Below are 27093 nucleotides of genomic sequence, written 5' to 3'. Positions count from 1 at the left end.
CCTGACAGGCTTACTCTCTTGGACCACAGCAGCCAGAGCAGCAGGGGGTGAAAGTTGCAAAAAGTCATATCCAGGTTAAGGAAAACCTTCCCAATGACCTGAGCCACCCAAAAGGAGATTGGGCTGCCTTAGGAGGTAATGAGTTTCCCAACACTGAAGGTCTTCAAGCAGAGACTGGCTGACCACTTAATCAAAAATTTATTGGGTATGTTATAAAGGGCAGCTAGGTGGCACAGTAGATAGAGTGCTTGGCCGGGATTCAGGCGGGCCTGGATTCAAATCCAGTCTCAGATATTTACTAGCTGTCTGACCCCGGACAAATCACTTAACACATTTGCCTAAGTTTCCTCTACTGTAAAATGAACTGGAGAAGGAAATGGCATGCCTCTCCAGTACTTCTGCCAAGAAAACTCCAAACAGGGGCATGAAGAATTGGACATGACTGAAACAACTCAACAATGGGCAACAATGTGTCAGATACTGTGCCTGTGAAGAACTGGACACGACTGAAAATAACTGAACAGGGAACTAATAAATAAAGGAAATCCTTGGTCAAGTATGGTAGGGCCAATTGGCATTTGATTACTCTTTATCCCTATTTCTCAGGTCAGGAAGACTATGACCGCCTTCGCCCACTGTCATACCAGAACACTCACCTTGTCCTCGTTTGCTACGACGTCATGAACCCCACCAGCTATGACAATGTGCTCATTAAGGTGAGGGCTCTGTTTCCCACAATCTCCAACTCCAAGGACCAGAGAAAGAGCTCTGGAGAGCTCTGAGCCCTGGTACCCTAAGCCGACCCTTCTGCAGGTTACTAGGTGGGGCTGTGGGAAAAGGTCAGTACCATGGAAAGTTCCTGCTGGAAAAATGGTAGCAGGTGGAGTCTGGGGTTATGAAATATGGCTACAGTCTACAAGGTCCCCACAGGCAGGGCTTCTTCCCATAGTCTCTAGTGCCAGGCTGACTTTGGCACACAGCCACCCTATGATTGCTCAGAGATCATGGGAATCACAACTTCCTTCCTTCAAACGGCACTTTCAGGGTTGCAAAGTCTGCAACAACCCTAAGATGTGAGTAGGGCAAGGATCATCATACTCATTTTTCAAATGGAGCAACCGGGGTTGAGAGAGATTAACAAATTGGCCAAGGCCACAAAGATACCGATTGATGATGCCAGGAGCCAGAGACCTAGAACAAGCCATTCACCCCTCTCCGATGAAGTTTCTCCATCCATAAGATGGGGCTAATCACACCTACTTCACAAGCTTGGTATTAGAGTAAAATAATGCATGTAAAATGCTTTGCAAACCTTAGAACAGTGTATAAATGTTATATTGTTATTATTCTTTATTATTATTATCAGAGAGGTAGGGTAAATAGTGAGCCTCAGGACCCAGACCTGGCTTCCAAGCCTTCTTCTAATAACACTGTAACTCTGGGTAAGTCACTTCACCTTTACTAGACTCAGTTTCCTCATCTACAAAATGGGTACAATAATAGCACCTACTTCAGTGACAACACTCCAAGATCATAAATTGCATAGATGTCAGTGTGTATGGGTAAAGGGAGTTTCCTCATCTGGGAATATACCAATTTTCATTTTAATCTCATATACCAATGAAGTCACAGGTCTGGTCCTTTAATCATTATTATTATTTAGAGCTGGGTAGGCCCTTAGAGATCATCTTATAGATGAGGAAACTGAGGCCTGGAGAGAAATGGCTCAGATAAGGTCTGTTACGTAGGTAACAGCTGGGATTCAAATCCACCAACCTTTACCCTCTTTCACAGATTTGGATGGACATTATGGAAAGAGGACTGACTCTGGAATCAAAGGGCCTGGGTTCAAATTCTCACTGCCTTGTGATCTGGGGGGCAAGTCCCTTCCCTTCCACAGGCCTCAGTTTCCTTATCTGTAAAATTTGGGAGGGTAGACTAGATTATCTCTGAGGTTGCTTCCTGCTCTAAATTTATGATGCTGCTCGGATGACCTTGGACAATTCCCATCCCATCCTTGGGGTCGCAGGTTTTTCATCTGTAGAATGAGGGGTTGGCCAAGCTTGCCTCTGAGGTGTCTTTCAGCTCAAGATCTAGGCTCCCATGACGTCCATTGTTCTGGACACTTGCTATGATGCCCCCACTCCCCTGTGCTATCTATGACGTGATGCTACCTACGCTGTCTACTCCATTCTCTCTACAGTGGTACCCTGAGGTCACTCACTTCTGCCATGGGACACCTATGGTTCTCATTGGCTGCAAAACTGACTTGCGGAAGGACAAGGAACAGTTGCGGAAGCTACGAGCTGCTGACCTAGAACCCATCACCTATGCCCAGGTCAGTGGCGGCTGGAGACTTCTCTGATCCCTGGCACCAGTGACAGGTCCCTTCCTGATCACAGTGTAAGGTGATTCTCTAGAGACTGCCTTTGTGTGGCCCGAGGCTGAACAATCACCACAGGGTCTGTCCAACTTTTAAGTGCTACTGTATTCCAAAAATCTCTCCCCCCCTTTCCCTCTCTCCCCTCCTGTCTCTCCTCTCTCTCTCCCCCCTTCCCCTCTCTCCTTTTTCTCCCCTCACCCCTCCTCTCTCTCCCCCCTTTCCCTCTCCTGTCTCCCCTCTCTCTTCCTGTCTCTCCTCTCTCCCTTTCCCTCTCTCCCCCCCTTTCCCTCTCCCCTCCTGTCTCTCCCTTTCTCTCTCCCCCCTTTCCCTCTCTCTCTGTCTCCCTTCTCTCTTCCTATCTCTCTCCCACTCTCTCCTCTGTCGGCTGCCCCTCCTTGCAGTCTATCAGAGATTCATCTGGCAGAAGCTGAGCTCCTTTATGCCACCAGCACCTGCCTCACAACAAACAGTCCTTTATTTTCCATCAACACAGACTGGCAGAGGTCAGTCCCAGGGTGGAGAGGACAGGGGGCATTTGGGGCTGGTGGGGAGGGAGCAATCCAATCCACCAACTGTTTCCATCTCTTCCATCACCCATTGCATGTAATCCTCCCAAACTGTACCAGGCTGAGGAAGCAGGGTTGGAAGGATCATTGGGTAGGGGGGTGGGAACTGAGGTTTGCTGTCAATGTTAAAACTCAGGGTTACCTAGCTCAAGTGACTCCCCCATGTCCCTGAGCTTCTAGTGATTAATACTGGACCCTGCTTCCTCCACAGGGTGAGAGTGCCTGCCAACAGATGAAGGCAGCCCTGTACCTGGAGTGTTCGGCCAAGTTCCGGGAGAATGTGGAGGACGTGTTCCGAGAGGCCACCAAGGTCGCCCTTAGTGCCCTCAAGAAGGCCCAACGAAAGAAGAAACGGCATATCTGTCTGCTGCTGTGATGGGCTCCCAGGTCCTGGACAGCCCCTGGATGGGCTGGGCCGGCCATCTTTGTCTCTCCAGTCTCCTGTGGAGCTAGTGACTGGGGAGGGAGGGGGGAGGGTGACACCAGTGCAGCTCTGGGAAGGGACCTTAGACCCCATCCCCAGGTGACTCCTTTCCCAGCTCTGAGTCAGGGCAGAGCTGGCAAGATCCCCAGAGGGCATAGAGTGCCTCCCACGGAACACACAGCCCTAATTCCTTCCTGCCTGGTTGGAGCCAATGACTCCCAACCAATCTCTTGGGATCCCTTATGCTGAAAGTGGGGTTTGGAGGCTGCCCAGCTCAGATGACCAATCCACACTCACCTACATACCAGGCTCTGTGGTAGGTGTTAGGGTCATAAAGATGACAAAACAATCCCTACCCTCAAGGAGCTCCCATTCTGTCAGGCACTGGGGAGAAAGGAGTTGTTGCTTGGACCTAAGCGTCCACCTCCTATTAAGTGGACCACATGGGCAGCTCTATTTTCCCCCTTCATCCCAGGGAGGTGGAGGAGGGGGGTCAGTCAAGCCCTCTGGCCTAAGCACAGGACTGATCCTGGGAGAACGTGCAGGGGGAGCCAGATGTGGGCCTTGGACAGAAGGAAAAGCTCCTTGGACGAGCAGCTTGGAGAGGCCGATGCCCGTCATTGGCAGGATGGACAGTTGTCTGGGTGGATTTTTGCTGAGGTCTTCCTGTTCAGTACAGGCTGGACTAGCTGACCTCTGAAACCCTATTGTGCCGAGTCTGTTGGTCACCCAGATGATATCGGCTAACAGACACTCTGGCATTCCCAAAGCCCCTTTCTTCCATCATCTTGGCCATATTCAGTTTGACATTAAAAACTACCACTGGTAAAAAGATACAACACTTGTGGCCCTGTTACTTGGTTGGGAAAAGACACTGAGTGGGGAAGGCCACTAATGTCTGGGAGGCAGATAGCCAGAGAAGCCCATTCCGTTGTGCCTCAAACAACCCCCCTTCAGGAGCACCCCTTCCCATTTCCCAAACCCTGGGTGGCCAAGATAACAGGCCCTGCTCCCTCTTCCTTCCTGAACCCAAAGCCCTGGGTCTATCAGAGAGCTGCAGACAGTAACCACCAGCCCTCAGATCCTGCCTGCCTTCCTCCCACTCAAACACCATTGGGTGTTGAATTTTCTCCTCTTGGGATATGGCCCATTCTCTTGCTTATTTTACAGCTGGACAAACTGAGGCCCAGGAGGGAGAGGGAATTAATCACAGGGATATTCCCATACTCTCTGCTCTGGGGTGTGAAGGTGGACCAAGAGGTTCTGAGTTTTGCAGGAGGGATCAGAAGCCAGGGCCCAGAAACACCACTCCTCTTCCATCAAAGGGTCCCTAAAATGGGTCACTAGGTCCAGGGCTGGAGTCTACCACCCCCCCTGCTCCCATGCTGGGCCATACTGAGCCAGCAGAATTGGTACCCATCAGCGTCACAGCCTGGAATAGAAATAGCTGTCTCTACTGATGTGTATCCCTTTAAATCCCACCCTTTCAAAGAAAGCAGGCTTCAGACAAGTGAGAATGTTTATTAAAAACGGAAACCATCCCAGCATCTGAGAGGGAACGGCGGTCATCTGAAAACTAGGAAGTTGGGGGAGGAGAAAATTTGGGGGGAGATTCAGGCTGGTGCTGGCTGGTCATAGCCACCCTCCACCCCTTACCCTACCAAGATGGCAGCACTTGGGGGAAAGGGGGAGATGCTTAATGTGACCACCACCCAAATATAGTCAATTCTGTTACTCACAGGAGGGGGGCCGCACAGAGGCCAGATCCCTTAAAACAGCAGAATCAAATTCAAATTCTCTTGGCTTTCTCCTCCTGCCTTCCTCTCCTCCCTTCCCCCAAATTCACCTTTTGAATGATGTCTCCCAGTAGCCCCCATTCCTAGGACTTTAAGGCTGGCTGGAAGAGAGTTCTTAAAAGAGTTCTAGTCCAGGCCCAGTTTTCCCTGAGTGTGCCCACACTGACCTCGGAGGGAGCATCCAGAGTTTTTCAGCCACACCTCCATGAACCCCAACTTCAAACGCAGCAACATTCAGTGGCCTACAGCACCCTCTGCTGGTGCCGCTCAAGAACGGCCATCCACTCTTCAAACCCAAGCAAGTCTAGGGGAGAAGTGGGCATGCAAGGCCCTACAGAGGGGCACCAGGGGCTTCAGAGGAAGATGGTGGCTTTAGAATCATAGCTGGGAGGGGTTTCAAGGACCTTCTTCTAAGCCTCCTTTAAATAGTAGGAGTATGGAAGCCCAGAGAGGGAATGGATGGCCAACACTCAATTAAGGGACAGCCAAGACTTGAAACTAGGCCTTCTGTCTCCAAATCCAATATTCTTTCCACTATCCCCAGCGGACTCCAGCAGCGGAACCCTAGGCACGTGCACCGGAGCCTGTGTCTTGTCTTGTAAACATTCATCCCCCCTCTCTCTCCAACACAAACATGTCGGGAGGTATAAGGAGAGGGGAAGGAAGTCCCAAGGAAAGGCAGGAGAGTGAGAAGTCACCGAGGGCTTGGCCCCAGGAGGCAAGCTGCCACCAGAGACACGCAGGGAGAAGAGACGGGAGAGGAGAGCGGCCCAGAGACCATGAAGATGACAATGATGACGAGAAGATGAAGTGGTTCTCTAGAACCTCAGTAAATGAGCCACACTGGGGTGGGCAGGAGGGAAGGGGGAAGATCCTGGGGGAGTAGCAGCATTCCCAGGGAGGAGGAAAAGGCCCACAGGACACTGAAGGATTCACTGCCCTTTTTCATCTTCTTGTGCCAAAACAACAGGGCAGACCCCAAAGTTCACCTCCAAACAGAAATCTGAAGGCAGGGAGATGCTGAAACATGCCTGCTGTCCTGCTCCCATACAGCTCAAGGTGGGGAGAGCAGCCCTACAAGGGCCTGTGTCAGCTGGCAGCTACAAGGGCAAGAGAGGTCTCTGGTTCCAGGGGAGTGGGGAAGGCCCAGTCTTAAATAGACACAAACAGGGAACCAGGGATCTAGATGGGGGGCGGGCACAGGTCTGGGATAATACTGAATGGAAAGGTTCACATTCTTCTAGTCTCCAGCTAGGTATGATGGAGGTCCCAGGGCCGGCTCCCAGTGCCCCAGAGAGACCAAAGAGGAGCCATCTGGGATATGGAGTTCAAGACAACAAGGTCCCCCCGGTATTCCCCTGGCTGGGTCAGAGTCCAGGGCCGCCAGGGCAGGGAAGGCATCGTCACTCATAACTTCACCTTGTCTCTATTCTTCTGGAGTTTGGCATGCACAACTTTGAGTGTGGTCAGGAAATTGCCCAGGAAGAGGATGAGAAATGTGATGGCCAAGACAAAGACCTGGAAAGGGGTGGACAAAGAGGAAGAGAGGAATCAAGGCGGGTCTGGAAGAAAGGCAAGGGCTTAGTGCCAAGTTTCTCATTGGTATGGGTCTCCTCATGCAGGGACTGAATGCCTCTTCTTATCCCCCCGACCCCAATCGGTCCTCACTGCTGCTCTCTAGCCCTGAGGGTCAAGGTAAAGCGGACACCTGCTTCCCAAATTTAAAGGGCAGACCCTGGCCTGTCTGCAGGAGTTGTCCTGCATCTCATGCTCCTTCCCCCACTCCTACTCATGGGGAGATCTTGGGAGAGCACGCCCCAGGGCAATGGTGGAAGTGCAGGGGGCACCATACCTGCCACTCTTTGCATTCTTCATGGGTAGAGAGCTCAAACAGTGTGATGGCGTTATAAAGTTGCCAGAACTGGAGAAAGAGAAATCCCTGCTTAATATCAGAGTGGGTGCCTCTACAGACTCAGGGGGAAAGGAATCATTTGAATCTCAAACGGACCATGGAGTCCCTGCTCTTCTCCCTCAACATTCTCCTCCAGTGGGGACCAAAACACAGTGGCAGAGCTGACCAGGAGCTGAGCCCAATGTGCTGGCACGGCACATGCAGGCCATCCCCAACCCCACTGGACCCCCAGGTTGGAGCCCAAGGCCTCTTAGCCATGTCTGTGTCCCACACCCCGAGGCAGGCAGGCTGGGGAATTCTCTGAATCCCTACTCAGAATCAGAGTTTTAAATGCATAAAATAAAATACCAGGGAATACAAAGAAATCCAATTAGATTGAAACAGACATTCACTTTTCCCATCCAAGTTATCCAATGAGATAACAAATATACAAAGCAAAAACCTTTAACGCACTCTATTAATGCTGGCTTTTATGATTGCTGTTGTTATGAACAGAGCCCCTGAAATCAATCCACAGGCCCCCTGGGGCTCTGTGGACCCCAGCTGAAGGACCCCACCTTTTTCTAGAGGCTTCAGGCCCTAACTGGAGAATTTGTAACCTTTTAAGCCTCACAGTAATGTGTGCTATTATTATTTAATTATCATGGATAGGTGATAGGGACTGGACCGATTTTACTGGTACCAGTGGAAACTCCAGCGATGACTCTGCAACTTGTAGTCTTAGAGAGCCTCACTTTCCTCATCTGTAAAATGGGGACAATAGCAGCACTCACCTCCCAAGGTTGTTGTGAGGGTCAAGTGAGATGATATTTTTAAAGCTTGGCAACATTGCAAGCACTAAACCAAGGGCAGTTGTTAGTGCTGTCATTACTGTTTATTCCTAACTCCGAGGCCAGCTCTTTGTCCACTACATCATCATCATCGATACAAAGATTAGGTCATTTGGCATCTCCCCATTATTATCACTCCTATTATGACCGCCACATCAGCCACCCACCACAACCCTGCTCTGACGGGCCCACTGTCCAGATCAACCACGGCTCAGAGGAAGACAGTGACCAGGAGCGGCATGCCCCTGTGAGTCCCGGGGGTGACTTACGTGGCCACAGAACAAGAACGGCAGGAGAAAAGTAAGGCCCCTCCACATCCATGACTGGAACCCCTCTGTGGAAAAGAACACAGAGTGGGAGACAGGAAGAGGTCACATCCGTGTCAGGGGGCATGACGGCAGCAGACGCCCTCCTTCCAATCTCGCTGCCTTTGTCCCTGCACGTCTTTCCTGGTTTCTCTCAATTACCCAATAGCTAGGTGATTGATACTGTTCAGTCCTTTCAGTCACATCCAACTCTCCGTGACCCCATGTGGGGTTTTCTTGGCAAAGATCCCAGAGCGGTTTGCCATTTCCTTCTCCAGCTCATTTTACAGATAAGGAAACTGAGGCTAGCAGACTTGTCCAAGGTCACACAGCTATTAAGTGTCTGAGGGCAGATTTGAACTCAGGTCTTCCTGATTCTAGGCTCGGCGCTCTATTCACTACTAGACCATTTATGAACTGACTCTTGGCAAAAATCACTTAACCAGTCTCAGCTTCCTTACACATTTTCCTCACCTGCGAATTGGGTAGAATGAGCTTTGTAAACCTCTGAATACTAAACAAATCTGCAATTATTATTCTGTGAGAGTTCTTAAAGAAAACACAGATTGGGGTGGCCAGGTAGCACAGTGAGTAAGAGCACCGGCTCCAGTGTTGAGAAGACCTGGAGATCGAATCCCGGGCTCAGACACTTAGCACCCACCCAGAAACACCTGGCCATGTAATCTTGAGCAAGTTACTTAACCCCAATTGCTTAGGGGCGGCCAGGTGGCTCAGCGAGTAAGAGCACCGGCCCCCAGTGTCGGGATGACCTGGATCAAATCTGGGCTCAGATACTCAGCACCACACCCAGAAATAACTGGTCATGTAACCTTGAGCAAGTTACTTAACCCCAATTGCTTAAAAAAAAAAAAAGAAAGAAAACACAGATCACAGGATCATGGTTTTCGAGCCACAATGGATTTCAGAGATCCCCTAGGCCAGGGGTCAAACAGTCAGCCCAATTGGCCCACAGGACCCCTGAATGTGGCCTGAACCAGATTCAAATGTATTAGGAAATTAACAAAATGAACCAAAATACAACACAATAATGTTAATATGTAGTTTTCTAAGTCGATAAGCAGCCCACAGGGATCCCTAGGCACAATTTAGTGGCCCTAGTCTTATTTTTATTTTAATCTGACACCACTATTTTAATATGACCCTTTTAATTAAGAGACAAAGAAATGTAAGCCCAGATAAGCTGCAGCCTTTCCCCAAAACCACACAGGTAGTGAATGGTAAAGCTGGGAACTGAATCTCAGGTGTCTAACCAGTGACATCAAATTCGACCCAATAAAGAGGAAAAGTGAACGAGGATGAACAGGCAAAGAGACCCAATGAAACTTTGGAAGGAATGCCTGAAAAGTTAGGATTCTTCCCCCAGTAAAATCCCTTTAAGTTCTCCGAAGAGAGTCATTGTCTGTGTTGATATCCAGTGTTCAACTTTTAATACCCTCCCCCTCAAAAAAAAAAGTTTGGGCAGCCAGGTGGCAAAGGGAATAGAGCACCGGCCCTGGAGTCAGGAGGGCCTGAGTTCAAATCCAGCCTCAGACACTTAACACTTACTAGATGTGTGACCTTGGGCAAATCACTTAACCCCAACCTGCCTTCCCCCCCAAAAAAATGCAAAAAAAAAAAAAAGTGTCCTTGGTGGAGGAAACTTGGCAGCTGAGTACTCACCCACTGTGAGGTCCAAGTGATTCCTCTCCCCCAGAGCCCGCAGTCTGTAGAGGCATCCACTCTGATAATAGTATTGTAGGAACTGGACACAGCCTGAGGAGGGATAGGGGGTAAGGACCTGTGGTGCTGGAGAGGACAGCTCCCAGGCCAGCTGAGGAAACTGAGGTTCAGTGACCTGCCCAAGGTCATTTAGATGGTATCAGGGGTGAGGTTTAAACCCAGACCCTCTGAGTTATAGTTCTTTCTCCTTGGAACCTCCTCAAAGGCCAAATCACACTAGGGGGGAGTATACGAGAGGGGGCCACCTAAACCCCATCCTACCCCAAGGCAGTTCTATACCGATGTTTTCAGTTCATTCGCTAAAAAAACTAGAAGACACTTGACCTGGTATGAGTGAGGAAGTCTTTGCATCAGGGCTCAGAAGAAACCCAATGGGCCAATAATGGAGGTCCCAGGCCACCTCATGATGTAGGGAGGGGCTGATTCTGGAAGAAAAAGCAGCCTTCTCTCCCTTGAATCTCAGTCCAGGCACTCTGGTGTGCTCCTTCCCCAGGTGCACTCTGACCCCACTGCTTTGGCACCCCAATCCCCCTCCCTGACATACAGATGGCAGCTGAGAATAGCCACGGGGAGGCCCTACCTTGGGACAAAGGGAAAGGAAAGAGGCACTCACTCTGAAAGATGGAAAAGGCTAAAAACTGATTTCGAAACTTCTGATAGATGAGTCCATTTGGCCTGGAGGGGAGGGAAAAGGTGAAAAAAGAAATTTAAGAGAAGACCAGATTGTCAAATCAGAAATGGCAACATTGCCAGTCCGTCCATCAGGCACTCACTGGGCCCCTGAGCCAGACACACACAGAGTAAGAAGAGAGTGATGCCTTTGGCTCTGGTGTCCCTTCTCTGCCAGAGACATAGAGCTCTCCATCCCTGAGGTCACAGAAAAGCAGAGCTTCCCAGCTCACCGATCCCCTAAGCGTCTGGGGCCAGGCCCTAGCCCAGTGCAGTCCAGCCACTACCTTCCACCTCCCAAAGTTGCCAGGTGAGAACTTCCATCCTGCCATCTTTTCTCTTTCTCTTGCTCTCATCCCCCCTCTCATTCTGCTTCCTTTCCCTATCCTTTTATCTCCCCCTTCTCATTCTGTTCTTTCTTCTCTGCTCTCCCCCACTGTGTTCTTTCTCTCTTCCTTCCTCCTTCTCTGTTCTTTCTCCCGTCTCTTTCATTCTGTTCTCTCCCTCCACTCCATTCTGTTTTCTCTCATGCCATACCCACCACACCCACATCTGGAGGTACAGGCCCAACATTAAACCTTCATTCCCTAAGAAACCCAAGAGGGGTCATGGCTTTCCAGCTGGGCTCCTGATTCTGGGAGCAGCCAGCCTCAGGCCCAGACTCCCTCCCTTGCTCCTTGGCCAAGGAGTCACCTTCGGGCTGTGTCCTTAGTGGCCCTCCTATCTGGATCCAGCCCAGTCCAGCCCAGGCCCGATTCTGTTTGCCAAGCAGATCCTGTATCTTAAGTTTGGCTTGGTATGTTCTTGTCCTCGAGCCCACCCCACTGCCCTACCCTGAGTAGTAACGGGAGGTGGAGAGAGAGAACTCACCAGGTCAGCATTATCCCGGACAGAAATGTGGAGACGTAGTGGTGAGACACCCACCAACCTTTAATTCTAGGAAAGAAAGACAGAAAGGGAGCTGGGGATGAGGGAGATCAAGTAAAAAGGGGAAGAAGGCCCCCCCCCCCCGCCCTCAATGTCACACCTCCAGGGATGTCTCTGACAAGGAGATCAGAGTCAGGCTTTATTAAGGAACTTTTGCTGAGCAAACCCAGCATGGGACAAGTCCCCGAAAAGGAGGGTTCTCCGTGTGGGGACACCGTGCTTGGCCCCTAACCAGAGAAGGGCCCAGACCAACAGACCCAAACCCACACAGACATCCTTTGTGAGGTGGGGAATCACCAGTGAAGCCAAACCACTTTATCTTTACTTATTCTAATCATAGCTCACCGAGAGACCCTGGCCCCTCTGGAGGCGAGGCTCTGAATTCAAATCACAGCCCCTCCACTTCCTACCTGGGTGCCCTTTCTAGGCAGCAGCTTCTCAGACCCTTAAGGTCAGACCCTAAGCATCAGCCTGGGGCACCAGTCCCTGAAGTCTGACACTGAAACATTCCTGGCCTTCTTTCTGGCAGCTTCACCCCCAGGGGGGTACCAGGGAACACTTTCCCTGACCCCAACAAGGCCAGAAAAATCCTTACTGGATGGAGGCTCAGGGTTAAATTGTCCAAATAGACCATATCCTAATTCATATTCCTCCCTGACAGTTTTATGTGTGAGAAGCATGTTTCCACAAGCAGACCATGAGTTTCGGGACCATGTCCATGGCACAGACTTGGGGAACCAGGACTGACTGGGTTCAAATGGAAAAGAGATAAAATGCTGGGCCTAGAGCCAAGAAGACCCAAGTTCAAATCCAGCCTCAGACACTTACTAGTTGTGTGACCCTGGGAAAGCCACTTAACATAGGTCTGCCTCAGTTTCCCCATCTGTAAAATGGGGATAATAACAGCACCTACCTATCAGGGTGGTTGTGAGACGCTAGTGAGCTTCTAAGGCTGGATTTGCACTCAGGTTTTCTTTACTGCTGCCCCATGCTAACTGGTTCTGCTCCACTTAAGACCATTTCAACTCAATCCCAGTCAGTTCCACTACCCCCCGGGGTGGCAGTTACTTCTGAGCATTTTTAATGACTGTCCCCCATGCCTAGAACTCTCTCCCTTCTCACCCTCCTGCTTCTGGCTTCCTTCAGATCTCAGCTAGGGTCTCACCTTCTATAAGGGGCTTTTCCCAGCCCCTTGGAATGCTAGGGCCTTCCCACTGAGACTTCCCGTTCATCCTGTTTCTATCTTATTCAAACCTATTTGTTTTGCAAAGTCTCCTCCATTAGACCAGGAGCTCCTTAAAAACAGAGGCTGGGTGATTTGGGGCTTTAAGGTCTTTCTTTTTATCCCCAGGGTTTCTCACAGTGCTTGGCACATAGTAGGTACTTAAAGTATTAGCCTTTATATCTAAATCGTGAACCCATTTGGACTTTATTTTGGTATAAGGTGCAAGACACTGGTCTATGTCCAGTTTCTCCCACACTATTTTCCAGTTTTCCTGGCAGTTTTTGTCAAATAGTGAGTTCTTATCTCAGAAGTGGAGTCTTTGGGTTTATAAAACAGTAAATTACTGTAGTCATTAACTAATTAACTGATGTCTTGTGAACCTAGCCTATTCCACTGATCCACCCCTCTATTTCTCAGCCAGTACCAAGTAGTTTTGATGATTGCTGCTTTATAATGCAATTTTTTTTTTTTTGGTTTTTGGAGGAGGGAAGGTAGGGCAATTGGGTTAAGTGACTTGCCCAAGGTCACACGGCTAGTTTTGTGTTAAGTGTCTGAGGCCGCATTTAAACTCAGGTCCTCCTGACTCTGGGGCTGGTGCTCTATTTACTGCAACACCTAACCTCCCCTATAATGCAATTTAAGATCTGATTTGGCTAGGCCACCTTCCCTAGCTTTTCTTTTCATTAATTCCCTTGATGTTCTGGATCTTTTGTTATTATTTTTTAATTGAATTTTGTTATTATTTTTTCTAGCTCTATAAAATAATGTTTTGGTAGTATGATTGGTATGGCACTAAATAAGTAAATTAATTCAGGCAGAATTATCATTTTTATTATATGAGCTCAGCCTACCCACAGACAACTGATGTTTTTCCACTTATTTAGATCTGACTTTATTTGTGTGAAAAGTGTTTGTGTTCATATAGGTCCTGGGGTTTTTTTTTGGCAGGTAGAGTAGGTATTTAATAAATGTCTGTTGCAGTGGCTAGGTGGCACAGTCTGGAGTCAGGAGGACCTGAGTTCAAATCTGGCCTCAGATACTTAACATTCACTGGCCAGGTGACCTTGGGCAAGTCACTTAACCCCAAATGTCCTGCCTTCCCCCCTCAAAAAAAAAAAAATCTTAATAAATAAATAAATAAATGCTTGTTGACTGACTGACTGACCGACCTCTGAGGGCAGGCCATTCATACCACTCATACTCGGATTATTTAGTCCGACATTCCTTCTCCTTTCATTCCAGGGATTCTTTACAACCTTCTTGACAGGTAAACATCCAGCCTCAATTTGAATACTTCTAGGGATGAGTAGCTGACTACCTTTCATAGCAGTGCATCCTATCCTTGAACAGTTCCAAGGCTTATAAATAGAATGTAAGTTCCTCAAGGACAGGCCCTGTTTCTGTTTTTGGTCTCTACTGAACTGAAATCTGACTCCTTGGAATATCAAAGAACCACAGAATTTCAAGTAAGAAAGGCCTCCAAAGGTTGCCTAGTCCTACCCGTATCTGAGTATGAATTTCCTTCATGACCAGAGAAAAGGGAGTCATTCTTCAGATCTGTGTATGGGGGAACCCACTATCCCTCCCAAGGTAGTCCTTAACACTTGGGGACAGCCAGAGTTGTCCCCGCACCTTTCTTTGCATCATGCCCCCTTAGGCTTTCTCCTCTCCAGGCTACACACCCTGAATTCCTTCAAACAAGCCTCATTCTGCAAGGCTTGGGTCATTTCCACCCATTGGTCCCTGATGCATCCTTCAGAGCTACACCAAATTGGCCTTGTCTATCTTGTTCACGAGAACCTTCATGGTTCCCTTCAGTCCTTTCTCATTCCCGTCCTGGGGAGGAAAGGAGACAACATGGGGCGGTAGAGAAGCACCTGGACATGGGGGTCAGGAGGCCTAGATGGTCTGCCCAACTCAGCCACAAACTAAACCCGTGACCCTGCACCAACTATTTCTATTCTCTTGGCCTGTCTTCCAATCTATAAAAAAGATAGGGAGAGAGAAGGCTGGATTTGCAACTAGGAAAATCTGGGTTCAAATCCTGCCTCTGATACTCGAAGACCATGGGCAAGTGACATCCACTCTGGGTCTCAGTTTCCTCATCTGTAAAATGAAAAGTTTAGACTAGAGGGCCTCTGAAGGCCTTTCTGCTATAAATCTCTGATCCCAATCAAACAATGAACATTTATTAAGCCCCTACTATGTGCCAGGCGCTGTAAATGGCCCTGGAGATAAAAAGGCAGGAACAAAGTGGTCCCTGCCCTTCAGGAGCTTATATCCTGTTGTTATCATTCAGTCCTGTCTGATTCTTCTGGACTTTTGTACCCCACTGTCCATGGGGTTTTCTTGGCAAAGATACTAGAGCAGTCTATTGTTTCCTTCTCCAGTTTCTTCATCTGTAAAATATGGATAATGATATCACCTACCTCCCCGGGTTTTTGTGAGGATCCAATAAGATAACTGTAAAGCCTCATTTTACAGGTGAGGAGACTGAGGCAAACGGAGGTTAAGTGACTTACCCAAGGTCACAAAGCTAGTAAGTGTCAGAGGCTGGATTTGACCTCGGGCCTTCCTGACTCCTGGCCCTCTGTAATAGATCTAGGGATATGACCACAGACCAAGCCTTCCTCTTGGAGTTATTCCACTGTAGGATACTTGCATTTTCAGTTTTAATCTCCAGGAAAGGTGAAATTTCAAAATCTCAAACAGATCCCCGGGGGCAGGGAGTGGGGCATCAATTCTGAGGATGAGACACCTTGCAGGCAAATCATCTCATTCAGCTGTGCCATCTGTGTACACACAAGGTCAGCTAGGTGGTGCCACAGAGGATAGAGTGCCAAGCCTGGAATCAGGGAGGCACTCATCTGGCCTCAGACACTGCCTAGCTGTGTGACCCTGGGCAAGTCACTTCACCCTGTTTACCTCAGTTTCCTCATCTGTAAAATGAGCTGGAGAAGGAAATGACAAACCGCTGTAGTACCTCTGCCAAGAAAAACTTAAATGGGGTCACAGAGTTGGTGACAACTGAAACAAATGAACAACAATCTGTGTATATGACCAGCCCCATGGCTCAGACAGGGCCCACCTACACCAGTGCAGAGTGACCAGTGACCCCTCCTCTACCACCTCTATTCTCCAAGGCCATTTTTCTACGGTGTTCCTTGCCCTCCTAAGGATACCCTGTGATACAAGAGGGTTAATCGCTTCTCCTCACTCTTGGTCACCTTACCTCTCAGAGTCATGGCAGAGCAGGGCACTGACCTGCCCCAGAGAGATGTGAGAAGGTATCACATCACCAGCTGACACACCGTACACACATCCTACCAGGCTGGACTCCTCGCCATGCCTCCCCAGTCAATAAAAGGAGACAATAAAGGGAAGGGAGGAGTGGGGTGCTCTTTTAAGAAGGAAAACAGAAGGCATGGAGAAGACATGTGAATGGGAGGGTCAAAAATGGAACCCAAGAAAGGAAGGAAACAGTCATGGGGTGAGGGGATCAGGAGCCCAGGATTCCAGCCCTGGCATTGCCAGTGACTTACAGTGTGTCCTTGGACAAGTCACTTCTCTTGAGGGTTAATCTTTAACATGAGGGGACAGGGCTAGACAGTTACTAAAGTCCCTTGTGGCTCCAACAGTCTTGGATTTTAGCCAAGTCCTCTTTCTAATTATCATGCTCTGTGATCAATCCCAAGTTGTGACCTTCAGACCTCTAGAGGCCCAAAGAGTGATTTCAAGGGGCCCATGACTTCATATGGAAAATTCAAAAATAAATCCGTAACTGTGTAGGCTGAAGAAATATTATGTTCTCAGAGAAATGTTTAGATACTTTTTCAGTTTGAATTTGTATTTTCATGAATTTACAGAAGTCTTCCATAAGGAAATTCCTTCTACTGAGGCAGAGTTCCAACTGTTCTCCAGTGTGTTAGCACAGAAAGAGCCCTGGGTTTGGAGTCCAAGGACCTTGGTTCAAATCCCAACTCCGCCACTTAGAAGGGTTACTGAATCCGAGGTCACTTTCTGTTATCAATTCATTTCAGTTAACATAAATTAAGCACTTACTGTGTACTCAGCTCTGCACTAGGGACTGGGGACAAAAAAAGACCAAAATTAGGTCATTCCTGCCCTCAAAGAGTTTATATTCTCTCCTAGGGCAGAACAAGAGAGTACTACAAAGGACACACAAAAGAATACTGAGTAATTGGTGGGGAGGGCAGCTAGGGGCAGGTGGCCTTGGAGTCAGGAGGACCTGAGTTCAAATCTGGCCTCAGAAAACTTACTAGCTGTGTGACCCTGGGCAATCACTTTACCCTGATTACACATCCCCTGTCCCCTGACTGTGGCCAAAGAAAGGTGAGTGTCTGAGGAAAGGTCTCTTTAAGAACTAAAAAATAAGCTGTAGTTTGAAGGAAGACGGAGATTCCAAAAGGCTGGATGAGGATGTGGTATGTTCTAGACACAGGGGACCATCTCTGCTAAGGTTCGGAGATAGCTCATAGAATAGTATGTGAGAAGAACAGCTTAGATAAGCCAGTCTGACCGACCAAAACAGAGAGTGACTGATAAGAAATAAAACTGAAAAAGTAAGTGGGCACCAGACTGTGGACAGTCTTAAATAAGAGGCTGAAGACTGTGAGTCTTAATATTTTTATCCTAAAGGCAATAGGGAGCCACTAAATATTTCTGAGTCAGAGAGGAACATGGCCAGAACTGTATTTCAGGAATATCAACCTGGCAGCTGTCCAGGATGCAGACTGGGGGGCAGAGAGCTGGACGGCTGGGAGGCTGACCAAGGGTTCTTACAACAGTCTAAGAAAGTGGTCAAGAGTCTGAACTAGGGTGGAGGATGTATACACAGAGAGAAGCTGATACATGAAGAAATGCTGAATCCCTAAAATGAGGTCACAGACTAGAACTGGGGAGTGAGGGAGAGGGGAGAGTAGGGATGGCATGGGGTGACCAGTACAAGCACCATCATGGTGGAGGGGCCCATGGCATTCTTAGATGTTTAAAAAGATTTCATCCTTGGGGCAGCTAGGTGGTGCAGTGAGTAGAGCGCTGGCCCTGGAGTCAGGAAGGCCTGAGTTCAGGTCCGGCCTCAGACACTTAACACAAAAACTGGCCTTGTAACCTTGGGCAAGTCACTTAACCCCAACTGTCCCCTGAAAAGCAAAAAAAAAAAAAGAAAGAAAAAAAAAGATTGCATCCTATTCACAAAGGGAGTAATGATCTTTCTGTCTATGACTTGCCCCAAAGGTCCTGTTGCTAACTCACAGTAGGAGCCACAGCTCAGATCTCTTGATTTTCAGATCAATGGCTTTTTTTTCTTTTTAAATATTTTATTGAGGCTCTTATAAAAAATATCCTCATCACTTTCCAGTAAGTCCCAAGAGAATCCTCCCTTGTGGCAAATAAAAGCATTCAAGCAAACCAAATCAGCACAATAACCACTTCTGAAAATATATGCCCCATTCCTCACCCATAGCCCACCACCTTTCTGCTGAAAGGTTAAAAGCATTCTTCACTCTCAATCCTATCAGAGCTCATTCCATCACACCAGTGGTTCCCAACATTTTCTTTTTTTTTTTTTGCTTTTTTTTTGAGGGGCAATTAATTGGGGTTAAGCAACTTGTCCAAGGCCACATGGCTAATTTTTGTGTTAAGTGTCTGAGGCTGGATCCAAACCCAGGTCCTCCTGACTCCAGGGCCGGTGCTCTACTCATTGCACCACCTAGCTGCCCCCCAACATTTTCATATCAAAGAATCCCAGGGATTTCCACAGTCATTTGTCCTATTCAGTCATAAATGCCTCTTTGTGACCCCATTTGGGGTTTTCTTGGCATAGATACTAGAATGATTTTGCCATTTCCTTCTCCAGCTCATTTTACAGATGAGGAAACAGAGGCAAAGTGAAGTGACTTGCCCAGGGTCACACAGCTAGGAAGTGTTTGAGGTCACATTTGAACTCAGGTCTTCCTGACTGGTGCTCTATCCAGAGTCAAAAGTGACTCTGAATTCAGGAGAGCTTTTAAGTTAATGAGTACGTTTTTAATCAAAATAACATCTACAGACACTTGAAAAATGACACTGTGGGGTCATGGATAGAGTGGATTCAAATCTCCCCTCTAACACATAATAGCCGTAGTAAAATCCCTCTTCTTCTCGAAAGACCAGAAACACTCTCAGTGCCAGTAAGCAGCAGATTTGCATCTAGGAAAGGACTTTTCTACTTGGGTAAAATCCTGTGTCTGGATGAAAACGAGTACATAAACATGGAAGGTGTGTGTATTCAACCAAAAAAATAACACCTCTGAGGGGTGGCTAGGTGGAGCAGTGAATAGAGCACTGGCCCTGGAGTCAGGAGGATCTGAGTTCAAATCCAGCCTCTGATACTTAACACACACACACAAAAAAATCTAGCCATGTGACTTTGGGCAAGTCACTTAACCCCAACTGCCCTCCAAAAAAAAAAATAACACCTCTGTGCTTTCTAGAGAGTCTTCAGATAAGGGCTAGGGGTCCTGGCATGAGGCCACATGTCTCAGTGACTAAGGCTGAGCTACAGACTCAGTCTTCTTTCCCTGTTCCCCACATTCAGACACAGAATCCTAGAGCTGGAAAGACCCCTTAGAAATCACAGATTCATCACCTGGCTAAAAGGGGCCAGAGACAATAAGAGCTAGAATTTGCAGAAATGGAGGCAAAGTGAAGTGACTTACCCAGGGTCACACAGTTAGTAAGTGTCTGAAGCAGGACTGAACTCAGATCTTCCTGACTCAGGCTCATTCTGCCTACTGCATCACCTGGCTGCCTTAAAGGCAAAACTGTGGCACGTGAAAGATGAGCAAAGGTTCTTGCTTCTGAGAATACTGATTTATCAAACAATGTACGTCAACCGCCCAACTAATCGGGACCAGTCACCTTCCTCAGCTTTGGCATGGACCCCAAATACAGGGGGAGACAGATTTTATTACATTAAAAACAATTAACCAAATAACACCAATTAATTAACAGAAAATAACCAGGATACAAAATTAGGTCATCTGATTTCTAACTGGAGGAAAAATTGGGGACTTTCCAAGTTGGGAGAGGGGGAGTGAACAGAAAAGGAGGTAGAAACTAAAAATAAATAAATCTTAAAAAAAAAAAAGAGGAAGAGCCAGAATTTTCTGGAATCAGAAAAGCAGGTGTCAGGGGTGGCCAGGTGGTGCAGTGAGTAAGAGCGCCGGCCCCGGCATCGGGAGACCCAGGATCGGTTCCAGCCTCAGATACTTGGCACCCACACAAAATAACTGGCCGTGTAACCCTGAGCAAGTTACTTAACCCCAATTGCTTAAAAAAAAAAAAGCAGGTGTCCCTCTCCCCACTAATGGATTCAGAACTATAAGGAGCCTCAGGGGTCAACTAAGGCCACCTCTTCCTTTTTTAGCTCCCCAAGGGTAAGGGCCATATTTGTAACCCGGGTGCTTAGCACAGTGCCCACTGACTAAACCTTGCCTGGCCGATGGTGGGGCTCGGTCCCTTCTCAATTTACACTGACATTAATCAGGTTTAAATAGTACGTCAGCCCCAAGGGCAGCAGGGACTGGCTGCTTTTTTGTCTTTGTGTCAGCAGGGCCTAACATAGTGACTGGCACGGAGTCACTGCTTCATGATTGATTATCCAGGGTCATCAAGGTCACTCAAGTCCTTTGGCCTCCAAACCCAGGACTCACAGGGCTGCTTTAGTGCTTTTTCTAAATGAGTCCATCACAAATGTAGAAAACCATTCATTGTTACCAGCTCGGCCATGAATTCGGAAGAAAGACAATGAACCGGCCACAGTCCCCCTGCACAAGGAGCGCTAATGCTTTTTCCCAATCCTTCCCTACTAGCTGTAGGACATGAACAAGTCATTCCATCTGAAAAAAATGAGAAGGTTGGACCTGATGGCCCCTAACCTCCCTTCCCACTTCCAGATCCACAGTCCTGTGACCGAGGACTATGCTGTCCTCCATCCCTCTCCCACAGGATTCCCCCTTTTCTGGAGGAGCTGGCGGCCTTTGGTACCTGGAGCCGTTGCTGATGAGAATGCTTTCCCGGATGGTGAGTGTACAGTAGTACCAGACCAGCAGAAAGTTGAACACTTCATCTGTCACTCTAGGGCAGAGAGAAGAGGGTGTGGTGAGGCGAGGTGAGGTGTCTGCCTCCAAAACCTCCCAGGAGGGGGAGAACATGGCCAGGGAACCTTGAAAGGCACTGGGTAAATGAGAGTCTCGCGGAGAGAGGAACTGACTTAATATTACAGGGCCAGATTTAGAACTGGAAGCCACCTCAGGTCATCTAACTCAATTTCTTAATTTCACATATGGGGAAACAGGCCCAGACCCAAGTCTGGGATGAATGAACCTCAGAGGTCAACTTTTCCAGCTCCTTCACTCACCACCATACCAGCCATTGCCATCATGTATTAATTAGCATTCATATGGCACTTTAAGGCCTGCCTAGTGACAAACTCAAATACAGATTCCTGCTCCCACTATAGAAAACCACAATACAACATTATGTTGCACTGTCTTTTTAATTATTTTGTTAAACTTTCCCATTTACATTTTAATCTGGTTGGGGGTGCACCAGGGAGTTCTGCTGGCCTGAGTGTGATATCTGCTTTATATCTATTGTCTCATTCAAGGCTCACAACAACCTGAAGGTGTGTTATTATTCCCATTTTACAGATGAGGAAATTGAGGCAAACAGGGTTAAGTGACTTGCCCAAGGTCACACAGCTAGGCCAGATCTGAACTTGGTACTTCATGAGTCCAGGATCAGTACTCTATCCACTATGCCACCTAGTTGCCCTAGCTCATAGTAGGTGCTTAGTAAATCTTGATTGATTGATTGGTTTTTCCTCTCTGGGCTTCAGTCCTCCTCTCTGTTAACAGAGGTGGACAGACTAGCTGACCTCTGAGGTTCCTTTCAGCCCTCCTAGATCTATCCATGAATATTTCCTCTCCTTTGGTTGAAGGCTGGGTTGTCTCATCTTTGTCTCTGTAGTCTCAAAGCCTACCACAGAGTCTGGCACACAGTAGGGACTTAATACATGTATGCTGACTGTGTGATATGGCCACATCTACTAACATATGGCACGGGTAGCATGGGAAAGCCTGGCAGAGGAGGGCTGAGATATGGATCAATGAAGGACCTGCCTACACAGCAGAGATCACTGGTTCATCCTTATGTCCCCTGTACCTCTCTACAAACATCGCCAACAAGGGGTCAGCCATAAAGGTAGGAGGTAGGGAGGGGTGGGGGCAGTGTGTGTGTGCTCTTGGGGGGGGGGGGTTTAAGTGTGAAATTTGATGCTGATGTGGCAGCAGGGTCCTCTTACTCTCTGGGTCTTAGAGACAACCCAATCCAGAAAGCATGCACAAAGGGTCTACTATGTGCCAGCCAGGAGAGGCTGTGTGACCCTGGACAACACAGGAGACACTGCAGAGCAGATACAGGTCTCCTTTGCTGGAGGAAGTCTGAGGGCACTCTCCCTCAGTGAAATTCAAGGTCTAATACCATCCCATGCGCCAGCACTGGTCTAGGCACTGGGGACACACACAAAGACCAAAAAAACCCCCCAAAACCCCAGTCCCTGCCTTCAGGGAGCTTACATTCCACTGGCAGGATATAACACATAGAGAGAAGTAGAAATATGGTCATAGGAGGAGGCAGAAAGTACTGTGAGCTGGGTGGAAGGAGGGGTGGGGCACAGATGAAAGAGATACTGGAAGTCAGATGAAGACCTAGATTCGAATCCTACTACATGCACACACACTAGTTTTGTGATACTGAAATGGTTATTTCACCCCGGTTTGGGAGCATCCAGGAACTCAGCTTCTTTATCTCTAAAATGAGGGAGTTGCCAAGATGATTTCTAAGGCTCCCGGATTAAACCTGGATTATCAGTGTAGGCCCCAAACCCTGGAGCACAGCTCCAGCCAAGTTTGGTGATGCATAATTATTTAGTGGATTAAAGAGGGATGGGCAACTAGGCCTCGAACCCACCCAAGGAAACACAAAAGCCCCATCTCTGCCCCACCCACCTGTGTCCTAGATCACACTGCCTAGTCTGGCCCGGAATGGGGCAGCTGAAAAGGGGGATGGGCAGCCCTGAAGTTCCAGACCAGCTCAGGCCTCCCCAACCTTCCAACAGATTCCCTCAAGCCCACCTCCCTCCCCACATCCCAGGCCTCTTACCTGTAATGTAGGAAGAATCTACAGGCTATGGCGCCAAGCAGGAAGATAATAGTCAAGTAAAGCTTGAATTTCTCATATTCATCCTTGTAAGCAAATCTGCAAGAAGAGCCCAGCCAGGACTAGAAGATAAGGACCCTCATATGCCTTGCTCATCCCCGACTCCAATCCAGCCTCTCCCCTCCCGTCCTGGCAATAGCCAGAAAGGAGCTGGGTCTAGCCCTCGCTAGCTGCGTGACTGTAGGGTGGTCATTTCTCCCTTCTGAGGATCAGTCCTCCTGGCTCCAGGACCGGTGCTCTAACTTCTTCTACCCATGGTCCCTGGTTCAACTCTCTGAGGCCAAGTAGGATAAAGTGAATCCTCCCAGCAGGAAACAGCCTTTCAAATACTTGAAGGCTAGAAAGACCAGGGCAATCCCTGAGGTCTCCTGTCAGCTCTAACAGGCCTGGGACATCCTGGGACTAGAGAAAAAAAGTGGGGGTGGGACACTCAAAGAATGGGTGTCCATGCCAACCCTGGTCCCCAGATTAAAGCCTGGTGTTAATAACAGGAATTGATGAGGGTAAGGGCGGGGAAGATGACGTGCTGCACCACTCCCCACACTTTAACCTACTGGTTAAGGGCCTGAGACACCAGAGGAGGTCCAGAAACTCAATCTTTCTTTCTCATTTCAACACCAATTCCAAGGTCCAATTTCCACAGGACTCAGTGTTCTGCCTTTTTGGTTGGCACACACACACTTAAAGGGAACCTGACATTGGAGGCTAGAGGCCTGGAAGATTGACCATATCACATACAAGGACTTGGGCTGTCTCTTGTCTCCTAGGCCTCATGAGCGAAGGCTGTGAGCCCAGCTCCACAGCCTCTAAAGCAGAACCAGGAATCCATGAACCTGTTTTTTTTCTGCTATAGGGATAGCTGTATTTCAATATAACTGGGTGGCTTTTCAACCCTATTTTGTATTATATTGCATATAAATATATATTTATACAACACAATATACATATTGTATATGTATTTTATTTTATGCATTTAAAAACATCATCCTGAGAATGGATGTGATCTTGGGCAAGTCACTTAAACCTCCTGAGGGGCCTTCGGGTTTCTCATCTGTAAAATGAGGAAAGTAGGCTGGAAGAGGAGAGGTTTTGCCGGGGGAGCCATGACTGTCACAGAAAAGGTAAAGGTGCTAGACATACTCACTTGGCCTGGTTACTGAGGAGGGTCACGTTGACATTGCCCAGGACCAGACTGAGATACAGCCTGAAAGGGAAGCAGTAAAGATAATCAGGGACACTCCTTTCAAGGCACAACTCAGGTGCCCCCGCCCACATGAGACCTTTCTAGACCACCCCCCACCATCTAAGTCACTGAAATACTTTACTGTAATTCTGCAATGACTTTGTGGCTATTTATTTGTGCCAATATTATTATTATTTCCCCCACCCTGATAAAGTGTAAGCTCCCTGAAGGCAGGGACTGCTTCATTTTTGTCCAGCCCAATGCCCACATATTTGTTTTTAATCAGATCTGATTTCTTCATTATATGAGGACCCGGTACCGATGCTGACTGGCATAGACTTATTGTAAATGGCTGAGTGATTTCCCCAGGGTCACAAGGCTGGTAGGTGTTGAAGGGGTGAGTCGAACCCAGGTCCTCCTCACACTGAGGCCAGATTTCTCTCTACTACAGTGGGCTGCTTCACCTCTCTGAGGCTAGCTCAGGGCAGACACTCATCAAATGCTACTTGAATGAAAGAATGCCTGGATGTAGAATGTAAGCTCCTTGAGGGCAGGCCAATTTCATTTTTGGTTCTGTATCTCCAGTGCCAGGAAGATGTCTTTGGTCTGGATCTATGTATGACTTCTCCTGAATAAGGAACTCTCGATGTGGAAACTTGGGGCAAAGCAAGTGGGCATCTCGTCTATAACTTTGGGTCTCAGAGAGTTCCCTGATGCACTGGGACGTCAGCTGACTTGCCCAGAGTCATGTGGCCAGCTCTGAATGCAGGTCTTCCTGACTCTGAGGGTGGTTCTCTAACCACTAAGCCTGGCACAGAGTAAACCCTTGAGAAATGTTTGTGGAAATGAGCTGACTCATCTCTCCTGGAGCAGGGCAGAGAAGAGAACAAGAGAGACAGAGAAGGTACAAACCCTTTCACAAGGCTTATCACACGGAGAAAAGGGGGAAGTGCAGGTGTTGGCATGGTATGAAGTACGGGACACTGGACCAAGAATCAGGCAGGCCTGGGCTCTGCTCTCTGATCGTGGGCAAAGGATGGCACCTACCTGGGCTTGTTTCCTGATCCTGACAGAGCTAATCCCACCTGTGGTACTGACCTCACAGGGCTGTTGTGTGAGACCCAGGAGAGAATGGATGGAGCGACAGCTCAGGATGATGCAGGCCAGCTGGTCAGACCTCAGACAGAGCTGCTAGTCCCAAATGGATTAGCTCACCTTCCTCCATCTTCTTTGCCCCTTCCAACCCCTACACCCATGCAAACAGGGCTACTGGCTGCTTCCCAAGCTTGTCATGACCTGTTTGGGGCTTTCCCCCCTACCTGGAAACTCACAAAGTGGGACACTGGAGGAGCCCTGGTTCTGGAGTCCCAGGACCTAGATTCAAATCTCACCTCTGACACTTGCTACCTGAGTGACCCTGGGCAAGTCGCTTCTCCCTAGGCCTTAGTTTCTTCTTTTGTAAAATGAGGTTCGACAAGATGGCCACTGAGTTCCCTTTCAGCTCTAAATCTGAGCCTTCTCCAAAGGCCCAACCCTACCCAGGGACAGTGTGGTACAGAGGACCTGGGTTCCACTCCTGATTGCTACTTACTGCCTGTGGGACCATGGGCAAGTCACTTAAAGCTCTTGGGGCCTTTGGCTTTCTCATCTGTAAAATGAGGAAATTGGACTGGATGAGATCCGAGGTCCCTCAGTTTTAACTCCTCTGATTCTCCTCCTTGAACACCTTCCCTCATCACTCCTCCAGCCAGCAAGGATCACCCCATGCCCCCAGCTCTCTCAGGACAATCTCTGCTTGGTACCAGTTCTATGGTGGCTTCATTTTTGGTCCCCCTCCACCCAGCTGAAACAGAAGGCTCTCTGAGGGCAGAGACCACACTTCTGTTCTATCTCTGTGACTTCAGCACCCAGCACAGCACTGGGAACAAAGATGTTCCCAAAAATGCTTATGGAATGAGCAGTGTCCCTCCTGCAAGGCAGGGTTATTTAACTGTGGCCTTTGTATTCTCAGAATGTGGCACACAGCAGGCACTTAATAAATGTTTAATTGAACACACACAATGCTGGGTTTCCCCAAATCCTAACGTTCTGGGGGAGGCTTGCACATGAACACACAGACACTGCTAAGGAAAGCTAGAGCACTCTTATGCAAAACACCCACGAAAATGGTGAGTACGTAAGGTTGCCTGGGCAGGTGCACAAGGCTACAGATGGAAGAACCCAGAGATGTAAACTATCTTTCAGAATACAGAAAAAGCTAGGAGGGCCCTTAGAACAGGGAATGTTAGGGCTGGGAGGGCCCTTAGAACACAGGATGTCAGAGCTAGGAGGGCCCATAGAACAGGGAATGTCAGGGCTGGGAGGGCCCTTAGAACAGAGAATGTCAGGGCTGAAAGGGCCCCTAGAACAAGGAATGTCAAAGTTGGGAGGGGCCTTAGGACACAGAATGTCGGAGCTGGGAGGGGCCGGAGACAAAGAATGTCAGATCATGGAGGTTATCTTAGAACAGAGAACGTCAGAGCTGGGAGGGCCTTAGAACAGAGGATGTCAGAGTTGGGGGAAGGGCCTTAGAACATAGAATGTCAGGGCTGGGAGGGGCCTTAAAATAAAATATGAGTGCTGGGACAGACCTTGGAGATCGTCTAGTCCAAACCCTTCATTTTCCAAATGGAGACACTGAGGTCCAGAGAGTTAATTTCCCAGGGTCACAGGCCAGTTATTACAGAGCAAGGACCAGGCCTCAAGACATCTGCCTCTCCTTATGGTCATCAAGTGTTTGTTACTGCCCCCAGAGTTACAAAAGTCTATTGTTTTAAAAATCATGCAAAATGTATACAAAGCTTAAGAAG

The 27093-nt window shown here is 48.3% G+C and overlaps 2 protein-coding genes across 3 annotated transcripts in view; one reads left to right on the top strand and one right to left on the bottom strand.

Annotated features, from left to right (window-relative positions):
• Positions 1-4212, top strand: part of RHOF (ras homolog family member F, filopodia associated) — a 28933-nt gene extending 24721 nt beyond the window's left edge. For both annotated transcript variants that reach the window (XM_069081375.1, XM_069081376.1), the window contains 3 exons: positions 607-716; positions 2204-2338; positions 3161-4212. In XM_069081375.1, coding sequence (XP_068937476.1) covers positions 607-716; positions 2204-2338; positions 3161-3325 — 410 coding nt within the window. In that variant the 3' untranslated portion in view covers positions 3326-4212. The remainder of the gene's footprint in view (positions 1-606; positions 717-2203; positions 2339-3160) is intronic.
• A 662-nt stretch (positions 4213-4874) lies between these two features.
• TMEM120B (transmembrane protein 120B) overlaps positions 4875-27093 on the bottom strand; it is a 47381-nt gene continuing 25162 nt past the window's right edge. The window contains exons 4-12 of the mRNA XM_069081828.1: positions 24206-24265; positions 23005-23100; positions 20827-20916; positions 11496-11561; positions 10570-10631; positions 9897-9989; positions 8181-8245; positions 7022-7090; positions 4875-6687 (exon numbers count right to left, since the gene is read on the bottom strand). Of these exons, the coding sequence (XP_068937929.1) occupies positions 6577-6687; positions 7022-7090; positions 8181-8245; positions 9897-9989; positions 10570-10631; positions 11496-11561; positions 20827-20916; positions 23005-23100; positions 24206-24265 (712 nt within the window). The 3' untranslated portion in view covers positions 4875-6576. The remainder of the gene's footprint in view (positions 6688-7021; positions 7091-8180; positions 8246-9896; positions 9990-10569; positions 10632-11495; positions 11562-20826; positions 20917-23004; positions 23101-24205; positions 24266-27093) is intronic.

Source organism: Petaurus breviceps, unplaced genomic scaffold (genome assembly GCF_028583685.1).
Source record: "Petaurus breviceps papuanus isolate PSGF00001 unplaced genomic scaffold, PetGlider_PUasm1.0 99, whole genome shotgun sequence".
Taxonomy (NCBI): Eukaryota; Metazoa; Chordata; class Mammalia; order Diprotodontia; family Petauridae; genus Petaurus; species Petaurus breviceps.
This window is presented reverse-complemented; position numbering and strand designations above follow the sequence as displayed.